The 25360-nt window shown below is 44.9% G+C and overlaps 1 protein-coding gene across 2 annotated transcripts in view; it reads right to left on the reverse strand.

Moving 5' to 3' along the window:
* The window catches only part of FBLN2 (fibulin 2), an 88450-nt gene that overhangs the window by 57673 nt on the left and 5417 nt on the right, over positions 1-25360 (reverse strand). For both annotated transcript variants that reach the window (XM_086845198.1, XM_086845197.1), the window contains exon 2: positions 4971-6425. In XM_086845198.1, the coding sequence (XP_086701324.1) occupies positions 4971-6306 (1336 nt within the window). In that variant the 5' untranslated portion in view covers positions 6307-6425. The remainder of the gene's footprint in view (positions 1-4970; positions 6426-25360) is intronic.

Raw genomic sequence — 25360 nt, forward strand, 5'->3', positions numbered from 1 at the left:
TTCAATATACTATAAATATATATTATTCAATATACAACCATGGCTTAAAATACTCTTTAAGATAAGGAGCAAAAGAGCCCCATAAAAGCCTGACGCAAAAGTATTGGTATCCAGGGGCTCGTGACCTGTTAATATCTCAGTTTTAGAAGGAAGATGCACATGAGGAATGGGAGGACAGTGGTGAAGGAGGAATTGGGCTCCACGGGGGAATTCTTGCAAAGAATAACATTCCCAGTGCAGAGCCTGCAGCTCTGAGAGGCGTCCTGAAGCCCAGCCAGCTGGAAAAGCAACAGCAGGATCTGACCCAGAGCAGCTCCCAAAACAAGCCAGGCAAGCAGCAGCCATGCAGCAACATGTCCAGAGACATCACCCAGACACAAACCCCACAGCACCAGCACTGACCCCAAAAGCATGCCCCTGGCCAGGACAGGTCTGGACACTGGGAATTTAGCTGCTGCCTGCGTGCCTGGGGTGGGGGGCTCCAGCAGCCCCCCCAGCCCTGCTCCCATTCCTCACATGGGACTGCTCCAAGTATGGGATACAGACATAATGCTACAGCCACTGCAGGCAAGAGCTGAGGAAACAGAGGGCCAGATCACATCTGGCTGCCTGTGCCTGCAGATTGGATACTCTGGCTACTGTTTACTGCAGAGTCTGCGAACAATTACTCTGAGTGCACTCCTTCGTGTCATTTGGGCAGGCCTGGGTTTTCCTTGCACCCTCTGCTCACAAATCCATGCCTGAGGTGACAAGGGAAGGGGTGCAGGGAGGGCTGTGCACTAGCAGCCATGAGGGAATCAGCCCCTCACATATCATACATGGGATGTTTTCATTAATAGAAATGCTTGAATTATTTGATTTTTTCCTCCTAAACCAGCATCTGGTTTATGCCAGATAAAGCACAAAGACCATTTTTGGCAGAACAGATAGACACTTTTTGATTTTATAGTATTTTAGTCTTCCTCTTTCTGCAAGTATCTCAGCCTGCCTTATTCCCATTCGTGCCACCTCAGAACACCAACTACCAAAGAAATCCCTGAACACTGTCTTCTGGGGCTGAAATTCTTGTTGATTCACACTTGCTGGCCCAGAGGCTTTTCCTCCTTGCACACCAGTCTCCAGAGGTTTATTTTTATTCCTCATATATACCTATTTTGAGGGCTCAAAGCTGATCTCGTCCTGTAACGGAAAGGACTGAGATAAAGTAGAGAACACAGGATTAAGCCTGAGGCAATTCAAGTAAAAATGAGACAACACTTTACCTGATAGCAAAAAACACAAAGTAAATTGAGTTTGTTTCTGAAGGACCATGCAAGCATTCTCCCACCTCCAGTGCTTTTTATGGTGGCCGTAAGAGGGTCAAAGGGTGGGTGTGCTCAGGGAATGCTTCCATACCCTCACTGCAGGTCTCATTTCACAGAATCAAAGAATATCCAGGTTGGAAGAAACCAAAAGGATCATCAAGGCCAAATCCTGGACCTGCACATGGATCTGTTTATCCTCATTTCAGAAATTCAAGGTCATCTTTCTCCAGGAGTTTCAGAATTGGCAAACATGCAGCAGATGGGTTGGTTGAAATCTCAGCTACATCCAGTTTCAAAGGAGCCTCCCAGTAGCTCCTGCCTGATCAGGACTTACCTGCAATAAATGCCACTCTCACATCCACTGATCTCAGCTCACAAACTGGTGCAATTCACTTCAGCCCAAGAACAATTATCTTTATCTCTAAAAGCCACAATGGTAAAAAAAATTACCAGTCATGGAGGAGTTTAAGTGGATAAACACCTCCACTCTGAAACATGACAGTACCAGCTAGACCCAAACCATTGCTTAGCCTACCAAAACCAGAATGCAAATTATAAAACATTTACAATGAGGCTCCTTGCTACCTGAGTTACATTTATCCAAGTAATAGCACTCTACTGCTAGAGCATGGGGAAATGGAAGTGGGAAAATCATAACAGTATTTGACACTAAGTTCTTGAAATATGTTTTAGTCAGCCCTGCCCTGATCAGAGCATTTTTAGGATGAGGAAATAGGCAATACAGAAATTAAAATGCCCCTGGTTTGCTGCTCTTGCAGTTAGTGACACGGTAAGATCAATGTTTGGAGACAGACTGTATAAAGAGAACAGTCTCTATTAATCTCATCCCTTCTGATGGTGAAAGCACTTAATTTACACTTTCTCAGCTGAGTAATTACATCTGCTGTACAGTTCAAAGGGGCTGTAACTGAGGAGCTCATGTGAACACAGGGCAATACAACAGATGAAAAACAATGCTAAAGAGAAGAAAGCAAACCAAACCATGAAATGAAACTTGCCTGAGCACCAAAGTGTTCCATGTTGTTTCCAACATTAGATCACGTATGAACCAGCAAAGATTTGGGAGATGAAAACTCAGCTACATATAAAACCAAAGCGAGATATGTAAAATACAAGTAATAAAGCCAAGTTTTTAACCAAAGGCACCAGGATCCAACCACAGCACAGTTCTGGGGCCAGGATACAACTGAACAGGAGGAACAAATGCAACAGCCACCAAACTTGGGCTGAAAGCCTCTCTGGAAGCACCCATAATTCTCTAAACTTTTCTAAACTCTGGGGGAAAAGAAACACTAAACAAAACAAATCTAGAATGGCCATGGAGTCACAGAAATGTGCCCCAGAGCACTCTGCTGAGAGTTGGTCGAACAAAACTCTGCACACTGCCAAAGTGACTGCAGCCTCATTAGAGAACAGCACAACAGCCCCACAGGCTCTGAAAATCAGGTGACTGATGTAGTTTACATCATGCTGACGATTCCTGAAGGGAGAAAAGAAGTTATTTGGCAATTCTGGTGGATTTTGTCATTTTACAGTTGGAAATACATGTACAAAATTTATGTTTTCATTCCGTATCTGTAGGCGAGATTAATTTTTCTTTCAAATATCTGACTAATATCTTCACTCCCCCTCCACCACTGGCTCAGGAGTCACCGAATTCACAAGATGTCTTATTAGTTGAAACATATGGAGCTACTCCCATGAATCACAACCATGTCAATTAAAATAGCAGAACAAGTGGAAACACTGCTGTCCCTAGGCACGAGTGCTGGTCATGGCAAGAGAGATCCTTCATTTTTGGAGAGGGTGCTGTAGTTCCACACAGATCTTCCCCCAATATTCCTGATGGAGATGGTGGGGCAGATCAGGGGCTGCCTGGCCAGGTCCCACCTGTCAGTGGCTCTGGGTGGTGGACATGGTGTGGTGGCACCAGTCCTGGCTCCCAAAACATGCAGCAGCTCCGTGGAGCAGGGAAGCAGCAGCCTCAGAGCTGCAGCATCTATGGCCAGTCAGAGAGTACTGCGCTTCCAGAAGACATTATTTTTCATTTCTACCTCTGCAGTATTTAAAGGAAATTGTAGATACCTCAGCTAAGAGGAAAATGGCACCCAGTGATTCCCAAGCCTGCTTCTGTCAGCTGAACAATTCATGCCTGACATGCCATCCATCACATCTTGCTGCAGGCACCTCAACCTAATCCAGCCCCCGACCAGACCTGTCTCAGCCAAGCAGTTTCCAGGAATCACAGACTGCAAATCACCCAAACAGACTCTAAAATCTAGTACTTAGCTGTGTGGCTGAACACTTCCACCCCAACAGACTTTCTTAAACCCTTTCATTGAAAATTTCAGGGTGCTCCACCCATTTTTCCTTCTTTGAAAGAAAAAGAAAAAGCCATTTAATTTTAAGAAAATATCTTTAAAGTTACATCAGCAAACAGGTTACTGTGTGTCAGTCCTAAGTCAGGCCCATGTATCATACATAGCCTTGGTGCACAGCTCGGATTTTGAGGTAGGCTGGGGCAAGTAAAAGGGAAGTCAAAGGAAAAGGAAAAAGCTGCCATCTCCATCCATGGACCTGGCACACTTTCTGTTTTAACAGCCACAAGGTGCTGCTTGTGTTGGGACTTATAGTCTAAGCTCCAAATCTGCTCTCTTTCTCTCATCTGCCTTAAGTTTCTCCAGGAGATGGACTGGACAGCTCAAGATTTAAGGGCTACCTACACAGCCCTTAGAAATACCACTGCCTAGGGATTCATCAGTATTCTCTGCAAGCATCCTGCAGCTGAGTCTCGTGAGAACATTTTGTGCCACATCTTGAAAGAGGAGGTACTGCTCTTGATTTGATGAAAAATGAATTGGAAATATGAGCTGTGTATGTGCTAATTTACTGCAATGAAGTTTGCATTTATTACAGTAATGAGAACTGCATAAAGCGTATAATCAACATTCCCTGCAGATGTCAAGAGGAATTCAGAGGCAGAGAGGAAATACGTATACTTGCCACAGCTGATCATAAACATCATAAACTTCCAGCCCCAAAAAAGCATAAAGCAAGAGAGAGCCCTTTTTCTCCCTACTAGTCCTTAGGGGTATTTGAGTGTATCTCTCAAGTTCTTGAATTAATGAGCTTAGACAGGCTTTCAACTATGAGATAAATGTTACAAGCGCTCTAAATATTTTTATTTAGAAAGTGAAAGCACAACTGTTTCAATTCCTTCCCAGAAGAAGACAAAAGCTACAGATGTGATTACACTGAGTTGCCAACTGGAGAAACTAATTAAATCTTTCTGTGTAGAGGAAGATGTTTCTTTAACAACAGAAGTTAAAAGGAAGTAATTGAAGGAAAATGGAAGAGTTTAAGAAATCATCATCTGAAATAAAGTTAAAACACCAGAAAACCCCATCCAATGTCTGTGAAATCAAAGCAAGGTTGAAGTGGTACCTGTTCTGTGAAACAAAACACAAACCACCTCCTGAAGGGATGGAAGACGGTTGATTGATTGATTGATTGATTGATTGATTGATTTCAAGGCCATGTGCAGCAGTAAGAACAACACAGCAGAGGATGTAACAGAGAGAGCACTAATGACATGAATATCATGAATAAGAGTTCTCTAGACACCCACACTGGAGTAGTTCTTACCTTCAGGCAGCCTGGGGTTAGCGTGGATAGAGTTGGGGTCCCCGTCCTCCTCGGGATGGTAACGATACAGCGTCTGCGACTGCCTCGGGGAGGACTGGCTGCGGTCCTCCTTTAGGGCAACAGGAGGAGAGATTGTTGCACTGAACTTCACCTGGGGGAAATCATTTCCCTCGACGCTTTCATGGGATGATCTTGTTGAGCTTGCCTCTGTAAAGTTCACCTCCTTCAAGCCCTGATCCGTGCTACTCTCTGGCTCTTCCTTCCTGGCATGCTTTTTCATTTTAGAGTGGGGGGCTCTTTCGTGCTCGTGCCTCTCTTTGCTCCCTTTTGGCCTCCTCTCCAATTCCTCCGGGAGCCGGGGCGTCTCGGTGGTGGCCGTGGTGTGCTGTGGAGGAGCCCCGGTGGTGGTCGGTGCCTCCTTGCGTGTCACCTGCTGAAGGGAGGGTGCGGTGGTGCGGGGCAGCCTCCGCCGCTCGCCGCGCTCCGGGGCCCCGCGGGCCTCGGCGGGGCCTGCGGGCCCCGGGGCGGTGCCGGGCGCTGCCGTGCCCACGCTGTGGGGCCCGGCCAGGCCCGGCGCCGAGGGAGCCACGCTGGCCGCCGGATAGTCATAGTCCTCGCTCTGCTCCTGGCTGAGGCTGTCGTGCTCCAGGTGGGACGAGTAACTCCTGTACTTCTTCGGAGACTCCAGCTGGGTGTTGTCTCCCTCGGAGGCCTCCTGGTCGTAGCTGTAGGGATCGTCGTAGTGCCTCTCGGGCTCGCCGTCCTCGGCGTCCCCTGGGCTGGCCGTGTTCAAGGAGAAGGTGTCGCAGTCCGGCAGCTGGTAGCACATCAGCTCCCCGCCGGCGTTGGGGCAGTGGCAAACCTTGCAGGGGGGCATGTGGAAGGTGTGCCCCGCCACGTATTTCTGTCCCTCGTGCAGGCAGCCGATGCGGCCGCACTGCGGGCACCCGTCCGCCGGCACCACCGCGTCGATGCAGTTCGGGGGCAGCTCTGGGCACAGCATGAATTGGCAGCTGATCTTGCCCCCTCCCTTGGGGCACGAGCACTCGGTGCTGCCGAAGTCCACGAAGTAGGACTGTCCCTCGGGCACCTTGCCGTTGACGAAGCCCACGTTGACGCAGTCGTAGTACTGGTAGCCCTCGCAGGTGCAGCCGTGCTGCAGGCACGTGGCGCAGCACTCGCCGGGCTCCAGCACGTCCTCGATGCAGTTCTCCAGGGCCTGGCACTCGGCTCCCGTGCAGTCCCTCTGCTGCTGGCAGCTGCCCGTGCACAGCAGCACCAGGAGCAGGGCGTTCCAAGGGCTCTGCTGCCAGCTCCGGGCCCTGGCCATCGTCATCCCGAAGGAACACGGCTCTGCTCCAAGCTCGCACGTTCAGCCTTGGCTGCTCTCCTGGAAGGCTGGGGGTTCAGCGCCGAATCTGCAGCGGTTTCCCGAGTTACCTTTTCTCATAGATCCTGGAGTTATGAAAGAAAACTCTGTTAAAGACTACACTCGGCACATATTCTGTTAAACATTAGAGGTCTTTAAAAGTTGGGACGAAGTCCAACATCTGGAAGCCTAAGGACAAAAATTAATCATAATGCCTTCCAAGCATTAGAGGTACTAAGTTTGGAGTTGGATGCTTCCCCCACCCCTATTTTGAAAAGGAAAGGAAGAAAAAATGGTTGCGAATGTTCTATTTTGAATCTGTTGACAAAACATATATTTCAATAAAAAGAAGGCCCTTATTTATACCTCAATGTCTTTTTGTTAATCTTTCCAGCTAACAAGATTTTTTGGCAGAGAATAAGTAAATACACAGTTCTTCCTCTGCAGATATGAGCTTAAGATAATTATTCTTTAGGTTTTAATTACAAAGACTCAATTCTTAAGGATTTTTTATGGACAAAACTTAGCATTGGGACGTGAGAATTTGTCTGAACATATGCTAACTCAAAATCTGGATTTTTTTCTGCCTCCTTCCCCCACTGAGCAACCTCTCGCACTTCAGTCTTCAGCATTAACAGTTATTCCTTTGCTCCAGTAGGGCTAAAATAGAACTTCTTTGTGTGTTGCGGTTACTTTGTGGTTACATATCATATTAACTATCCTGTAATACATATAAAGGGCCGGATCCTCTGCTCATAGAGGTTGGCACAGCTCCACAGCAGGACTGTGGTGAACAGAGGGATCAGCTCCAACTTCACTGGAGGACATTTACAACAACTGAGGATGTGCCACCACTGGCAATCACTTCTTTTACTTTTGACAACACCAGCAGTACTTTTTAGTGAATATAACTATACTATGAACACACAATATGCATCTATGCATACATGAACTGGCATAATAACACTTTAAGTGCCTTGAAGAAAAGAAAATGGTTTGCTTTTTAATTACGAAGCCCTTTGAGCATTGAAAAGTTCAAGGGTCAGTCAGCTGTTGTCCTTTATATCAAAATTATGCTCACAAAGCTACACAATTAACACAGAAAACCACTTACAACAGAAAAACAATTTGCCTATAGAATTTTATAGGACCAGCAATCTGATTATTTTCCCAGGACCACTCCCATCATCAAAAAAACAACAACCCTAAAACATTTATCTGGGGGGTAAAATACAGCCACATCACCCAGAACAATGAACTGCACACGCAACAAGAGTTGTGCCAGAAAATCCATTCAGAAAGATTACTTCTCCCATTCAAAGGAGGCTTCCAACAAGTCTGCTCAGTCCCTGTGGCAAGAGGCCAGGCTGTGGGAAAAGTGTGCCTGTTCTGATAAGATACGGACAAACTGTGCTAAGAATTTCCCCAGTTCTGCCCTGGAATCCCAGTTACTTCAGTACCTTATACAGGGACAGAATTCTTACAAATGTACATCTCCTACTACTATTTTGAGTATATTAGCTGAGCGTGCTAAAGGAAAATGATTGAAGGAAAAATAAAATTGTCAGAAAATACAATAATGGCTTGGAAGAATCTCACTTTTTCAGAATCTGACTGCTCTCAAGACCAGGCTCTTCCTCATGAAGGAAAATTTTCAATGTGTGGTACTGAAAAGAATTCTTCAGGATGCAGCCTGGGAATTAATAATTCATCCTGCTTTCAGCAGCTTTTCCAGGTAAACCAAATTTTTAATTGTTCCATTGCTTTAGCTGGGAAATAATGAATGGGAGGACAGCTACAGATAACTTCTGTGAGGGGCTGGCAGCAGGATTTTGTCACATCCCCTCCTATGGTAGCTCCTGGCTTTGATGCCTCAGTGTATGTGTGTGCCCTGGGCAAACCCCATGGGGAGGCAGCTGAGCTCAGCTCTGCCCAGATCATATTCCCTTTTCCACATCAGGCTTCCCAGAGAGCCCCAGCACCCAGCATGGGCCACCTGCGTGTCAGAGGCACAGGTCTGGCAGCCTTTGTGTGCACCAGGCATCCCTCACCTGTGGGACAGGTAAGGGATGAGCAATGTGAGCACCCCCCACCCCAGCCAGCCTGTGCTGCTTTGCTGGGGCACAGCTCCAGGTAAAGGGTAAAGGGTTCCCCAGAACTCCTCAGGCACACACTCAAACTCCCAGAAGAAATCCCAGTGATCCCTGTGCTGAAGCAAGAGGCAGAAAGCAGTCATCACTTACAGGAGAGAGTTCAAGGATAGCTGAGGGTTTACCACAGGACAGTCCTGCCTCAGTGGAAGGAGCTGCTTCTCTGTGCTGTCACCTCTTGCCCCCCTCATTCACACTCATTTCTGTCCAAGGGTTGGTTTGCTTGTCTGGGTCACCGCCAGTCCTTCCCCTGTTCCCATCCTTGCTCCCTGCCCTGCTCAGTCCCCCCATGCCTTTCTCTTCACAGCATTTCCACATCCCTCAGCATCTGGGTTTTCAAGCTTAACTGATAAGACTGAAATCCTTATAAACCCTTCCTCCATAATGACACCAGTTCCCTTTCCTCAGGCTTGCTTTGCTTCCTCAGAGGCTCCTTGTTTCTGGTGCAGTGACTCCAACAAAAAGTATCTTTTTATTCCTTTAAACCACTGCATTTCCCTGTGCTTTCTCCATCTGTTTCCCACACCCATCACTCCCCCCAACCACAAACTCACATATCAAAGAAACAGCCTCTACTTCAGGCACAGAGAAAACCATCTTTGAGGGAAGCTGCTGAGCCCCACTGAGCCCCCATCCCTGCACACAGAGAGTTGTGCTCCTGCCAGCCCCGCAGCTGATGTGCTCCACCTCTGGATCCCTGCCATTCCCCAACATTGCAACGATGTTCTGGAGACAGCAGCTCATTACTGGGGAACAGCATCAAAAGCTGGAGCTGTAAATAAAGGTGTCTGAACCAAGAGGGTAAAAAAACCCACACTATCTCTGTGGGATAGGGGAGTTTAATACCAGCAGATGTTATTGCAATAATTTGTTTCCATTAACTATTTTAATGCCTTCCTTAATGTTGTTTTACACAACTGGGTCAATACACAAGGGCTTCACTAAAATGAGAATTGGTTCTTTGTACCCTCACCAATGTCCTTCACCCACTCTTACCAATATCACTGACTTTTGCTGTTCTGTTGAGTGAGAAATTAAGCGATGCACTGTGGATATGATTTCTGAACCTGAGAGAATTTCAAGCTCTCAGGGACTGACTGTTCCCAAGGGAAAGTCTTGGGAACCTTTTCTCGCTCAAGGATTGTTTGTGTAAATAAGGGTTACTTTCCCAAAACAAGACACAGATGTTCTGAGTGTGTTTTTCTCTTGTCTCACCAATGGGATGAGGGAGGTATTGTTCCTTCTACCAATCAAGATAACCTGTATTGGAACACCCTATAAAAGGGTTGAAAAACCCCAAAATAAAGGCTTCTTTGCCTCACTAAAAGCGACTGTGTGTGATTTCTCAAAACCTTCACTCTATACTTTGTGTCTTCTAGCAACAATGCACACCTAAAATAAAAGTTTTTCAAAAGCTCTGTTCAAAGCTTTACAGAGCTCTACAGCAAGGGAACCACGTGCCACTTGTGTCAGCCCTCACACACTGCTTCATGTCCCAGGAGAATTCCATTCATGTCCATTGTGGAATTTCCTAACCTGTATATCCTGCTCTTCTTTGGTTCAAGGGCTGACCCTGTTGGCTTTACTGGGTTTTACTGGGCCATTATTAAAAAAGTTGTTGTCATTCCTGTGTTCATAATACATCCTGAGCAAGCAGGAGTGCCCATACAAGAGAGGGGCAATGCTCTGGATTGGGAGTCCCTCAAATTCTACCCACATAAACATGTGAGTGAAACCAGCAGTAAACAGTGGATGGTCACACTGCTGCAATTCCTTATGCCTCGATTCCTTCTTTAAAAAGTATTCCTAGGAAGGGCAGAGTAAAGACACCTAATGGAAACCCAGCGTTAAAAAGAGTCCAAATAAGCATGAGCCACAGGCACACATTTTCATGGAAAAGGAAAGCAGATGAACCCAGTATCTGTGTGATGGGACATCCAAGGCTAACAGCAGCAGCCATCAAAATTGTAACTAGTCCTGGCTGAAAAACATCATATTCCCGTCTCCTGGCAGGGGAATAAAATAAGATTTCAAGATGCTTATTTCAATTCAGTTTAGGGCCAAAAAGTTATAAATTTTGTCATTTTTTCAAAACAATATACTCCAAGTGATTTATTTCAATCAAAACCATAACATAAAACCAAAAGGAAGAATGTTGACTTGATTAAAATTGTTCAGTCATATTACTTGAAAATGTTGATGAAACCAGTGTGTTCCCACAGACAATCTAGACATTTTAAATGTGCAACTTCTTTAAATTAAGAGAAGCATTTTATTGGGAGATTCTTTTTCCAGATGGTTTCATTTCAGTGCTGAACCAGAAAGCTTATTCCGGGTAAGCAGAGGTGACAGGAGGCACTCTCCTTCAAAGATTTCACACAGAGACAACCTCTCTGTGTGAAGGGTGCCCCAAACACATGCAGAAGGTGGGCACATGTGGAAAAGGTAGCACAGTAGCGACAGTATTCTGTCAAATGTTCACTGAACTAAAGGAGGCAGCCATTTATAAACAAAAAGCAGTAAAGAGAATAAATTCAGTGCACTGTAGGAGACCCCACTGACTTCCATCTTTAAGATGCACCTGTGATTTCACCATTTGCAGATCCCTGTGAAGAGGTTTAGACAGAGCAATTATTTTCTCTGTCCCACCTCTCAGTCCCACACTAAATTGACATTTTTGAGGATGACGGTAACAGAAATGCTGGTTTGATCTGTGTCTTCTACTTTTGAAAGTGAGCAGGGCCAGATGCCAGGCCGATGTAAGAGCAGAAGGTGGCATCCATCTGTGCAATAGCCTCCGTGCTGGGTACTGGGAGCCCTGTAGGTGTAACTGGGGGCAGTCCCTGAGCCTGCCCAGGAATCCACACTGGAGGTTCTGACACAAAACGAAAAAACCTGTGGGAAAGCCAGTGCAGGGCTGGCACTCACCACTTCAGCACAAAGCAAGTTCATCAGCCCACAGAGCTGCCGTGAACAATTCTGGTTTCCCAGAACCAGCCAGCTGAAATTGGCTCTGCAGCTTCAAGCTGTCCGTGGGCAGGGACCAAACACAGCCCTGCTCTGGGCTGGTGAATCTTTTGGTGATGCCGAATCTCTTCTCACAGAGGTGAAAGCTCTGCAGAAAGCAGGGCAGCAGGCAGCACATGTGCACACCCATCCCGAGGAGCAAGGGGAAGGTATTTCCCCAGCCCGAGCATTTTCACACCTCTCCCCAGCCAGAGCTCTGGGCTGCTGCAGCTGCCAGCAGCTCCTCACTGCCTGCGGCCACAGTTTAGACTAAGGGAGGAAGAAGGGAGGGGATGGAAGGAAATAACAATTTAAAAACAATCCTTTTTAAATGGAAGAGAACATGGAAATTTGTAAGAACATTTGAATCTTATATGAAAACCAGAAGAAAGCCCTAAGCCCAGTATCTCCTGACTGGGCTGTGCCAGTCTATAGATTAGATCTTCCTTTCACACCCTCCCTGTCCGGAAACTTGTGATCTCACCAGGAGCTGGAAAGGATTGCTGCTGGAAGGGAAGGGACTGCTGCTGGAAGGGATTGCTTCTCTCCTCGCAGAGGGAACTACAGGGCTATTCACCGGGAGGATGAATGAAAAAGGAGAAGTGTTTCCATCACTGCTCTTATGCAACATTCAGGCCCAGGGCCCATCATCTCTGCCTATAAATTAATGGAATATGAGCTGAGCTGAACCCATGTTGGGCAGAAGGACCAGAGGGGTAGGATAAACCTCAGAGTAAATCCCAACCCAACAAGCTGCTTTTTGTTCTTGAAAGTAAAGCACTCTGGAGTTGTCAGCGCACTGGTTCTTGGCTAAACAAGCCTGTGTTCAGGAGCCATAGCTTTTGCAGGCAGTTTTCCTCAACTTTGTTTTCAATAAGAAATCAGTTATCATTAACCCCCTTTTCATGGAAAAGCTTTTAAAAATGGACATTTGGGATTCTGGAGGATTTTCAATTAATTCACCAGCGAACTCAAGAGGAGACAAATAAGAAGAAAGCAGGATCAAAACTCACGCAGCCTCCCAAAAGAACTCCAATAAGAACTCCCTTCCCAGCAGAAGCACTCTCAGGCAGAGATGCTCCAGAAGCTTTCCAGGACATTCCCCATGCTTGAATCCAAACAGGAACCTGACATGCTGCAGTAATAGAAAAGCATCACCTGAGGTATTTCAGCTGAAGTAGCCAAGCATTAACAGCAGTGACCAGGTATCTTTGGGACTTACTCTTCCAGAATGTGCAGTGTTTGAGTGCTTTTTGAAATTTTTTGAGAGTGTTTGAAGGCAGCCTTTTTCCAAGGGAATGCCAGAGTCAGGGAGGGGAGAATCATGTCTTGGAGCTATTGTGTCAGTGCTCCCCTTCAGTCCAGCCCAGCCCAAAACAACAGGGCAGGTACTTGGATTCGAGAGGAGTGAAATTCTGTGTCATTGTGAGTTGCCAGTGCAGCAGATCCAAAGTGACTCAGTGGGATCATGGCAGCAGCCAAGGAGCCAGAGAGGAAGGGCTCACATGGTGTGGGAAATGGAAAAATGGAAAATTCCACAGATGCTCAAGGGTTCAGTCTACAGTCTTGGAAAGAGCATGGGTTAATGTAATGATAAAGGTACACAGACATTAAGTAGAAAAATTATAAACTTATGTTCCTATAATTGTAAGTAAGTAAGAATATGCTTTAATATTCTAATTATTAATATTCTAAATAAGAAATTATATTAGGTAAAATAGTGGTAGGTTTGAGCTGTAATAATGGGACTTAGAGGGTAGGCTAAGGATCTAGTAGCTATAGCAGGGGTGTGTGTGTATGGGTACGTGGCCTGTCAGTTTATTGGCTAAGAGACAGATGCAGTGCAGCAGAACTAGGCAAAGGTGATAGGTTATTAAGTGGAAACAAGTTTTGTTTTAACTGTCTATTGGACCAAAATGTTATATATTGCTGTGTGAAGAAGAAACCTGTAACTACCTTAAGCTATGGCTGACTTGTTGCTTCTCTCCAAATCTCACGCCTTTGAGACTGACATCTTACCTGGCTTACTTGAGCAATAAATCATCTTAAATAGCACAGTGGTCCCATCCCTTGTTTTTCATCTCAACAACATGGGACATAGGGAGCTCAGCACAGGGCTCTTCAGGGACCAGAGCAGTAGGGACAGGGCTCTGCCGTGGGGACCCTGACAAACCGACCACGGCCAGATTCCTCTCTGGACAATGCACGGGACATTCAGCAAGTCCTGGCAGCTGGGCCAGGGTCACAGCTCTGCTGCAGAAGGAGCCAAACTCTTACACTGGAGTGAAAATAAACTTGTTTGCTATTGATACACTTTTTTTCTCATCTTTTTACATCACCAAGTTTCAGGTGACTATATATACTCCTCAAAAACACAATTAAATAATCCAGCTATTTCCACACCAGCCAAAGAAATCTGGGAAAAAATTAAAGCAAACTCAGCCACAGCCACTCAAAAATGTTTCCCAAGGCACAGCCAACAAAAACTTGTCAAAGCTCATAAGTTATGAACTAATTTTCACAGGGAGAGCTCTTTTGGCAGCAGGCAGGTCCCTGATCTGCACAGACCTCGAGCAGCTGCACACATGTGGATACAGCCTAGACATGGGGCACCACTGCTCTCAGGAGCCATCCAGTTCCCAGCAGCCAGCACCCAGGCTCTGGGCTCAGGTGAGCACTGTCAATACTGGAGGCTGCTCTGATAAGTGAAATAATTTTTTCTTATTTATTTAAAGAGCTGCACTCCTTTCTTCCCTCTCAGAAAGGAACAAATCCCTAGTTTCCAAGATATTCCCCTTTATTTAGACATTGACCATTTCTCATTAGAAGTAACTCAAGCACAACCCCTACACGATCTTATAATTGTGCCCCTCAAATACATCCTTTCCAGATCCTAGGCTAAATTTCTCTCTCTCTCTGCTTCCTTTCTCTAATCTCTCCCCAGGATGCTCCAGACCCCTGCCTCTTCCCACAGTTTTACAGAGCTCCCACTTGCAGGGCTGCAGTGCCTCTCGCCAAGGAAAGAACCTGCTGCAGCCTCCGGGACAGATGGCATGCAAAACCTGGGATATCATTCCCACACCCTCTGTGATCCCCTCTCCCCATTTCTCCTTTCCTCCATGAAATAATTCTGATACTACTTTTAACTGTCAGTAAGCACCAGATTTAAGTATTGGGTTTGTTTCTTTTTCGTAACGCAGTCTTCTATTATGCACTTTGAACCCCTCTGCCCTAAGCAGTGACAGTAATACAGACCTTTTGTTGGGAAATGTGTTAGTTGGAACATCTGGGCACTCCCTACCTAGTTCAGGCAGCCCTTTGTAAACAGTTCAAACTGAAAATTCCCCCACCCCCATCTAAAATCCAAATTAGGCCAAAGAAAGCCTACTATTTAACTGACAGCTTAGCAAGTGGCCTTTGCTGCCCTGTGGCAATTTGGAAATAATTAACAACAGTTTTCATACAGGGAAGGCTGCAGGGAACTGCCAGGCAGTTTTGCACAGCATACCTGTGAGGCAGCACTGCTCACAGCCAGAGGAGCAGTGCTGCCTCCATCACCTGAACTTCAGCCTCAGAACTGAGGATTCACATTTGAGACTCCCCAGAGTAACTCAGAGGGGTTTACTTCAGTCTGCCAATTAATTCCAAAGCAGTGTCAAAACAGAATGTCAACAGAGCAAATTTGTAGCAAATAATTTTTCTGTAATTGTGTCCTGACTTTGTCACTATCATGAGTAATGATGAAAGTCTAGCTATTGGGCAGTGAAAAATTTCCTGTTATTGAGTCTGGTTGAGCATCTGCCCATGTATTCTTTGGTCTGAAGAAAAGGAACTCAGATTTGTTTCAGCATTCATGCACATGTCTTCTCAACCCCCATGGACTGCAGACAAGAGCATGGACTGGACACACCACTAAGCATATTGCCAATTAAAAAATAATAAAATCCAGAAAAAGCAGCAGTGATCATTCCCTGGGATGAGTTTCCTCTCATATGTGACAAAAGAAAGCCTGTATCAGGGTTATTATATATAGCACTTAAATTTTTCAGCTAAAGCAAAAAGTTATTATTTTAATGGAGGAAAAACTAGAACACTTGGTTAAAATGTTCTTATAGAAATGTTAATTACCACAGTCATTAAACAAATGGAAATCAAAGCCTACCATTTGTTGAGCACTTTGAAAAGTTTTAATGCAAAAAGAAAGTGCTGGAAAGAAACTTTCAATTTTTCCTCCTGAATGAAAGTAAATCCCTGTAAATGAAGCTGCATCTATCATGCTGCTAATCAGTCAGCAGCCACAGATGTAATCCATCAATCCAAAGTGTTCCTGCACAAACTTTACATAAAAGATAATGGAATTTGGTTTGGTAGGAACCAAACTGAAAAGGAAGGAAGCCTGCTCTGCTATTCCATCTCACAGCCCATCATGCAGAGACATCAATAATTCCAGGTGGGGCTAACAGAAGTCACATGTTCACTACCTCCATCTTCCACCTTGGGTTTTTTCCTTCACTTTTGCCTGCAGCAGATGTTGAATCCTGTATCTTGACTCTCTTCCTTTGATAGGGAACAGATCCCAGTTGTCCAGGGGGTGTAGCCTTAATTTGAAGAATAATTTCCTGGAGATAGGAACACGGGTTTTTCCTGTTTCTGCACAGAACCCAAGTTGGCACACTCCGTGATAGTTTGCTGAGTGTCCAAATTCACTGAGACAGCTTCTGCCCTCAGATGCACGTGTGCACTTCTTGTGTTCAGAACAATTTGTGGTTCTGTACCATATTCTACAAACCAGAATGAGATTAGAAAAGTAATTCTTGTTTATTTTGTAAATTACACATTACATTTTCTAATGCCACAGGAAGTTAGTATGATCTGCTGGGTAAGTGTGCAACCCAGACTCTTGAATATTTTAAGTTACTGATCATCACCCAATACAAGTAAACCCATGATCACTTGGGTGGAACATTCAAAATATAGAAATCCCAGCAAACCAGATATTACTGCATTAACAAAAAATGCTGATTGAATAATTGTATATGTTACCTTATAGACATGCACATAATTTAAATAAGAATACTTTTTTTCCTTTAACATCATGGTTTTGTTGAACACACTGACCAAACAGTAAATTCAGACTGATTTTCATCACAGTAAATACTCCACCTAAAGTGGTATTGACTAGTACGAACAATTTATTTGGTCTTGGCACATTTAAATATGTATTTATGCTTTGGTCAATGATCTTCTGGAAGGGGAAGAAACTTTTTATTTTCCAGCTGAGGAAATCCTGTAACTGTAAAGATTAATTGATACAAGAAGTTAATAATTAGTACAAGGGGAAATAAATAATTAGTACAACAGAAGAAGAATGAGGTTGTAGTCCCTCCTTCCACATTAGTTAGCACAATCCAGCACATGACTGAGAATGAAAATTAAGATGGAAAAGTTACTAACATGAGAGATGAAATAAAGTCTCCCAAGAGTACAGAATACATTTGGTATTTAAAGCAATAAAAGAAGGATAAAATCCCCACCAAGGAAAGTAGAGGTGCAATGGGAGGTATTTCAGCTTTCCAGACTTGCCTGCCAGTGCTCTCTGAGGCTGGGCTGAGAGGCACCTGCAGAGAGCCTTCCTGTGGCACGACCCTGCCTCACCCCACTGTGACTGAAACGCTCTGGCAGCCCAGTCAGACGTGCACACCCAGCTGACTGAGCTGGGGGTTGGCATGGGAGGGATTTTCACTGCATTTCAGGAATAAACCATACATCAACTTTGTAGGCTCAATTCTGAAAGCAATACCACGACCTTGGGAGTCCAAAGTACAAAGAACAAGAACAGAACAAAGAGGACCGTGAGTCTAAATTCTCAGAAGACCAGAGGTGCAGTTGAACATCAGTTTTCTATAAGTCACCTCGCTGATGAGGTTCTCTACAATGAGTGGAGGGGTGGGTAAGACTTCAGAGGGCAATTAATGCTCCTGATTAACTGTTTGGGATGAATGGATTGTCCCTTTGCTGTGAGCTTTACCACAGAATTCCAGGCTTGGGCTGGAAAGGACCTTAAACATAATCCAGTTCCACATTCCTCAACCCCAGGTGTCTCCAAGCGCCATCCAGCCTAGCCTTGGACACTTTCAGGGATGGGAAACCGTGACACAGTAAAGAGACTTTACATGACTAATACCCTTATTTTTGGGTAGATAAAGCTGCAGGGCCTGTGATTTTTTGCTTTGCAAAGGAGAACTCTATGGGCAATATGAACAAAATTTACAGAATTGTAAGGAACACAAATAAACGGAAGGGGGATATTCCTCCACCAAATGTGGACCACCACAGTGCAGAGGGCAGGGAGGAGAAAGTAATCATTCTGTTGGAGGTCAACTGGGAGAATGCCAGCAGAGCTCTGAAAAAAATGATGGATTCCATCATTCCAGCAGTTCCTGGTCATCCAGAGGAATGGAGAAGGAAAGTGGTGCAACATCTTACAAGTCTGTCAATCCTCTGTTTCATCTACAAGACAGATTTCTATGAAGGGTGCAAGGTGTGCATCCCGGTGGAGATGTTCCTCTCAGCAATGTGGGGGTGGCCACATAATACATGGGGATGATAAGGACTGTCAACATCTGGATGTTCATTGTTTCCATGCTCTCCTCAGAGAGCCAAAGCTGTATAAAATCAAACAAGATATAAAAATAATCTGCTCTTCTTATACACCGGCTCCTGTCAGTACATGTGTACTGACCATGTCTGCACACCCTGACCACTGTCTCCCAAGGCCTGATTAATGAGATTTCCTGTTCTTCCATGTTTTTTTTCCATGTTTAACCGAGTGTTCCCCTTAAAAGGAATGTTAAGCAGTACCTTTCCACATTACCTTCCAATCTGTACTACCACCTCAGCCCGCAGGCACTGTTTTTTCTTCAGGAGGAGATTTTGAGTGGTTTGACTTTGTTTACTTTACACAGATGCTATTCCTTTCTTACAGATGGATATGATCTGTTGAAGACTTGGAACAACAAAACTCATCCAAAAGCACCATCTATTCTTCCTGCAGGGGCACAGTACTGCCAGAAACTGTTCAACATTCCATAAAATAAGACCATAGAATGGATAGCTCATTGTTAAAGGGAAGCATGGCATTGTTTGGAACCTGATGACAGACGTTTTGCTGGGGTTTTGCCTTAAATATAGTATCCAATGTATTATTCTTGGTTTGCTTTTAAAACTTCACATTTGACATTAAACAGCAAAGGTGGGTCACAATGTGACCTTAACGTCTGGCTTAATCCCCACTTCCTGCAGGATCCTTTGTAATAACTTCAGAGAGAGAGAAACTCAGAGTGGGTCACTGGGTTTTAACAAACTCACTGCAACACCGAGTTCTGTTCTCCTTTCCCCGGCGTGTGTCTGTTGTATCTGCAGGATACATTTCCTAAGAGAACAGAATTCAATCTTCAAGTTTAAGAGCCATTAAAATATGTCTTCTTTTATAGATATTACACTTACTGCACTCACACAGCTCCACACTCTGCCTTTCACTTACTGGTAAGAAACACTAGCCAGAAATGAACTGCCATTTGCCATTCCTTTCTACACCCAATGCTAAGACATTTAACCAGTAAAAAGACTGGACAAAGAGTCTTGCTATGAGCATGTATCATCTGAGTCAATACTAAAACAGCCTTCCTTTGCCATTCAAACAAGAAAAACACAGAATGGGGGTGGGGGGGGGGTGGGTGTGGGGGGGGTGGAGAGAATTACAGAAAAAAACCCAAAACACACACAAAAGAAATCAGTAGTGTTTAATTGGAAAAAAAATGTCTCTGTAGAATGCTGCCCCCAGGGTGGCACTCAGTGGCCCCATGCCCAGTTCCTGAGGTTCCCTGGGGCCAGGCAGCCCCTGTTCCCTGTCACCCATAGCTGTGGGAGCTAGGCTCCAGCAAATCCATGCAACTCACACTCCTTGGAGCAGCAACCCAGCCCGGAGCGTCCCAGTGACACAAACCAGCACACGACACTTGCACACTCCCAGGGATACGAAGGATCATCTCAAAACTCAATTATTTCAGCCCAGAAAGTCATCATTTAAGACCCTGTATGTAAGTGTATATAATCATTACCATCTCTTCGGGAAGCTCTCACACTGCTATAATAAAATCTGCAGAAGCAAAGCACTTTTAGCCCAGCCATTCCTAATCCCAGAGACAATGCCTATATTTTTCCATCACATCAGATCCTGGATGGTGGGGGAAGGGCAAGAGCCTGAGGAAAGGGGGAAATGCAACTTGAGAAGTGGTAAGTGCGTCAAAATCTAAATTACTTTTAGATATTTTGCAGCACAATCCTCCTTTATGCCTGTGCAGCTCGGTTCATATGGCTCACATTCAGCCTGTCACAGTGAATCATTGCTACTCCTTGACTTACATTAACAAAAACAAACCTAACTTTCGCTCCAGCCTGTGAGGTAAAACTTTGAATTCCCAGTCAAAAGGCCAGAAGTGGCATTAAAAATAATTGTTTTTGTAAGAAGCTCACTTTGAGGACAAAACAAGCAAAAAAAAAAAAAAAGCCCAAATACATGTGTTGCTTATGGAGCATTTTGCAAAAAAGCAAAAATCTTTGTCCATGAGCAGCAAAGACCCAGCTTTAGCAGCCTTAACTAACAAAGCAAACCCGCCCCTCTCTACTTAAGTCTTTAAACTGCATCAAACTGGAGATATTTAACAACAGCTTTAGAGCCTAAAGAACAGTTAAAAAGTAAATCTGGAAAACGAAGTACAAAATTCAAAGTGAAACCCAGCCAGATACAAGCTCCGCAACCAGCAGAACACAAGGCACAAAGCAAAGCCAGCACTCAAACAAAGTTATTTTACACTTCTCCCAGCAAATTTGCAACAAATGTTCATTTAGGAAATATTTCTGCTGACCTGTGCATGAGCAGCAATGCAGATGTGGCGAGTTCTGCTGTCACCTTTTGTTCCCAGCCATGTCAGCTGTGCTCTGCTCCAAGTGCTGCTCACACTCCCAAATCCCCTTTTCCAGCTCTATCTTAGGAACTGCCCAGATTTTGTAGTGTAATATGAGCAGGGAAGTACCATGTGCCTATGATATGGTCAATTCACTTTTTACCCCCTGCAATGCTTAAGGAAACTGCTTCACATTTCAAAGCTGAGCCTAGGGCTGCCTGACCCAGGTACAGCCAGGGCAGCGCTGGGGCTCCCTCCTTCACCCCAGTGGGGCCCTAAAATGGCTCCTTTCCCCCTCTCAGACCCTAGGAGGGATTTAGGGACTGCTGAGGCCCTTGTCTCTCTTCCCCTGGGTGCCTGGTGCAGCAGAGACCACAGTCCCAACACAGAGGGGGGCAGCCCTCCTTGCTGAGGGCCACCAGCACAGTGCTGGGGCCACCACCATCCCCATGACCAAAGCCAAAACTCTTCACTGAGGTAGCTCTGGTGAGGTCCCTCAAGACCCAGCAAAGCCCTCACATCTGGTCTGGGATCTTTGGGAATGAAGATGTTACAAAAGTTGGGCTGGAAGAATCCCATCTGTTCCTCTCCAGTGCTGCCATCAGCAAAGAAATTAACGGTGTCTAAAAACCAAGCCTCTAAATTACTCTTCTGTTAATATTCTTCTATTGTTATCGATCTACTTCTGGTTTGAATATGCAATTATCATCATGCCTGAAAAGAACAATATACTGAGAGGAGAAGGAAATGCCTCTTCTTCCCAAATTCTGCACAGGGGAGTTACACCCACTGTGAAGCTGCCAAGTACCAGAGAAGGTGCAGAGAAGAGGGGGAACAATCCTCAAATCCTGTTACTCCTGCTGGTCCAGCTCCAGCCCCACACTCAGGTCCCAAACACCCTGCACCAAGTCCAGTGATAACAGCCAGCACCAGCCTGGTACAGGCATTTCCCGAGTGTTTGGGCTTGAGAAGGGTGAGGTGCAAAAGCTGTCAAGGATTGTGCCATTCCCCAGGTTTTGTGCAAGCAAATTCCACGTAATCCCAATGTCAACATTGTCAATGGCCCAACCATTGTTAAATCAAGTTAGGGAGGCTGAGGGAGCCCCACCTGGCAAGGGGAAGGGAGGTCTCTGGTACTCTCTCTGCCGGCCATGGGCAGATGAGCGAGCAGATAGAGCTGGTTTTCAACAGCTAAGAGAGGGCCTCTAAAAGGGATTAAAGGTAGGAAACAGTCAGGGATCTTGGAAGAGGAAAGATGCAAGACAAAAAGATGGCAGAAAACAGAAAACCTTGGGGGGAACTTTAACTCTTGGCCAGAAGGCAGCAAAGTATTTTCATGTAAGAAACCTACTTTTTAAATCCTTGCCCTGCTATCTAACATATACCTTGTGTGGGATTTCTAACAACTACATTCTGCATCTTTGAGCTTTCAAACTCTTGACCTTTATTCTAAAGCAAAGGTGAGAGCTCTGTCTTCCCTGTTGCATAATTTCCTAAACCCAGTTATGTTTGAAATTGGCATGTCAGTAAAGTAAAACTTGGAATAATGTAATGGACTCTTTCAGAGAAAAATATATATTCTTCAAGGATTAATTCAACATCTCAGCTCAGAAATTTGATCTTGATTGATATAATGACAATTGCTTACAAAAAAAAAAAAGCAATAACAAAGGAAATGAAATGACTCGAAGGTTAGGAATGGAGTTCACCAGTTGTCTCTGTTGATGGCTGTGTTTATATCACAGAATCATGGAATGGTTTGAGTTGGAAGAGACCTTAAAGCTCATCTTGTTCCACCCCTTGCCATGGGCAGGGATACCTTCCACTATCCCAGGCTGCTCCAAGCCCCATCTAGCCTGCCTTGGACACTCCCAGGGATCCAGGGGCAGCCACAGCTCCTCTTGGCACTCTGTGCCAGGGCCTCACTGTAAGCAATCCACAGCCTGCCCCAGGCACCACCTCCACAGCACCCCACCAGCATTTCATGGTCCTCACCTCATCACCACTGCAGCCCAGGCACCCCATCCCTGACTTGTGTCAGTGACCCTGGTCTTACTGCCCCACAAGCCCTCCAGGTGAGGCCAGGAAGGACTGCACAGCCAGGGCAGGGCACAGCTCACTGGAGGAAGCCAGCTCTTCACTGTCTGATGTCATTAGCCTGCAGAACAGGCCATAATTTGCTGAAATGATGATTAATCAAATCTTATTTTTCTCTAAGGCAGCTAACAAAGCGAATTCAGTGTCTCAGTAATTCTCAGATAACCAAGGAATACTCATGGAATGACAACTACCAGCTATTTAACAGCACAGGCATGGCAGTGAAAGCCAGTCTGGCTGGAAGGGTAGGAGGTGTGTGAGCACCACTGGGGAAAACAAGCCACCTTGTTTTCCCCACTTCAGATCACCACCACCACCCCACCCTCACAGCTCGCTCCCAGGCCTTTGTGCCCACTGGTGTGGAGGGACTGGGAGCCCTCACAGTGCCACAGAGCCAGGAAACAGAGGATGGGGTGCCCAGGGAACTGGGGATGGGGTGCTTAGGGAACAGGGAACTGGGGTGCCCAGGGAACTGGGGATGGGGTGCCCAGCGCATGAGGAGCTGGGCACCCAGGGCCTGCCAGTTCCGCCTGTCTTGCGGGTCAGTTCACGTCCTTTCCAGACTCCAAACAAATCCACAAATGCTTTGTTTTGATCATACAAATCAGGGTAAGATTAAGATACATAAACAAAATTTAGCACAGTTACCCAAAAAACAAGGAGTGACATTTTAAAAAGAATCCATAATCTTTGCTTTTTGAAGTATTTCTTCAGTGGGAATTGTGTTGGAGCAAAGTATGCAAAACCTAGATGCTTCCAAGAGGGGGTCATGTGAAATTACTCTATTTCAAGATTTTTCCAAATCACTAACATTTCAACTCTGAATGTATTTGTAAGAATCTGCCAAAAAAACATCAAAACAGTCAATTTTTTTTTTTTTCAGTTTGTAACTGTCTCCTTTTTTCCTAGGTCTTAAAAAATGTTTTTGTAGAGAACTTATGTCATTTCTGTAGAAACTTCTGCAATCCACAATGATATTGCATATTTTTTTCAAGTAAAAAGCAAGTGTCCCAATAAAGAACAAAGAACATCCTTTGTTTCAGACAAAGAATTTCAGGAGAAACCACAAAATATTCAAGCAAAACATTAAACATTTGATTTTCCACCCATTTTGCCAACAGTCTAAGTTTTCCCATACTTCTAATCTCAGTGTCAGTAAGGAGGGGAGGGGATGGGAGGCAGGTCAGATGGATGACAGTCACTCTGCAACTGCAAACCTATTAATTAAATAAAGATGAAAACGAGATGTTTTGACAGAAGCATTTTTCTTCTTTAAATTAGCTTTTCTTTTTAATGAGGAAACAAGACCTGCTTGATCTACCCATCAGGAAAAAACGAGCATTGAGGGATAACTGGAAGCTCTTACTCATGTTATTAGAGAAATCCTGAACTCTGCTCCTGAGAACACCCACCTCTGCAGCCACCTTAGCCACCAACATTAAAGTCCTGTCCTTCGTTAAGGCCCAAACATTACTGATGGCAGATATTATTTAGGCTCTTGAAATGAGTTTTAGAAAAGCAGGCTTAAAACCAAATGGAAACATTTCATTTTGAACCCAGTGGAGATTATTTGAAACACACACATGCTTGCCTGACACACTTCACTGCCTGTTTTCAAAGAATGGTTTGGGTTAGAAGGGACCTAAAGATGATCTAGATCCAACACAATTATTGAGTTCCAATTCCCAGTTGGGGGGTTTTTCCCAGTGCAAAGACACCCCCCAGCTGTGGCAGGAACATGGAACCTCATGCAGCTGCATGTTAGAGTGCCACAATGCCCAGCACTGCACAAACACACAACCAGTGCTATTTTACACCCTCAGCAAACCCCAAGCAACCCCAAACCACAGAAACATAACCAAGAACTAAATACATGAGCTGTCTGTTCTAGACATATGCTTCATCTTCATGGCAAACATCATAAAGTGCTGATTTATTTTTTAAATTGTTACAAAAAGAGAGATTTTAGTAAATTGAAGTAAACCCCAGCGAGTTTCCTTCACTTCAGTCTATTTAAATGCAGGAATAGAACTGATGCACTCAAGTTAACATGTTTTCCCAGACTGGAGAGACATTATTAAATGTTCTTGTTCTTTTACACATCTTAAATATTCAGCCACTTGCAGCACCCCAGGGCATAGCATGCTATGTCAACACCTTGAGAAGAATGCAAACATCTTAATAAAAGTGAGGAGTGATTGCTTATCGTGCACTCTTGCTGTTAACATCTGCATTTTACAAAAGCTCACAAACTATTACAAACACTTTCCACAGGACATATCCTCCTGGATATGCAGGCAGTCATGCCAGGAACCAAACAGCGTGTCAGAAAGCAGACTGCATTTTTGGTTTTGCTCTAAAGGCAAATGAATGTTTCGGAGCATTCTGCAGCTCCCCTGAGCAGAGCCATTTACTCTACTTTACCAGCTCAGAACGGAGGGGTAAATCCCCCAAACCAATCTGCTCTGTCTCACATTATATCCTTTCCAAATGGCCATCCAATTTCATACATTAATCATACCCAAGATCCTACATTCAGGATCATCAGACTGGATGTTGTATTGATTGTATGACAGAGCTCCACACATGAGGCAGATGAGATTAGACTAGAACGTGGCATGTTACCAGATATGAGTGTCCTGGTTATGAAAACTGAATAAATAAAAAGCCTCCACAGAGTTGGCAGAGCCACTGGGCAGGCTCAGCAGCTCAGCCCCTTCTGGTGGGTGGAGGAACAGCCTCTCAGTCCTGGCTGATTCACTTCAGCAAAGAAAGAGACAAAGCCAAAAGCAAGCAGGATTA

This window comes from Cyanistes caeruleus, chromosome 11 (assembly GCF_971803275.1).
Source record: "Cyanistes caeruleus chromosome 11, bCyaCae1.hap1.1, whole genome shotgun sequence".
Classification (NCBI taxonomy): Eukaryota; Metazoa; Chordata; class Aves; order Passeriformes; family Paridae; genus Cyanistes; species Cyanistes caeruleus.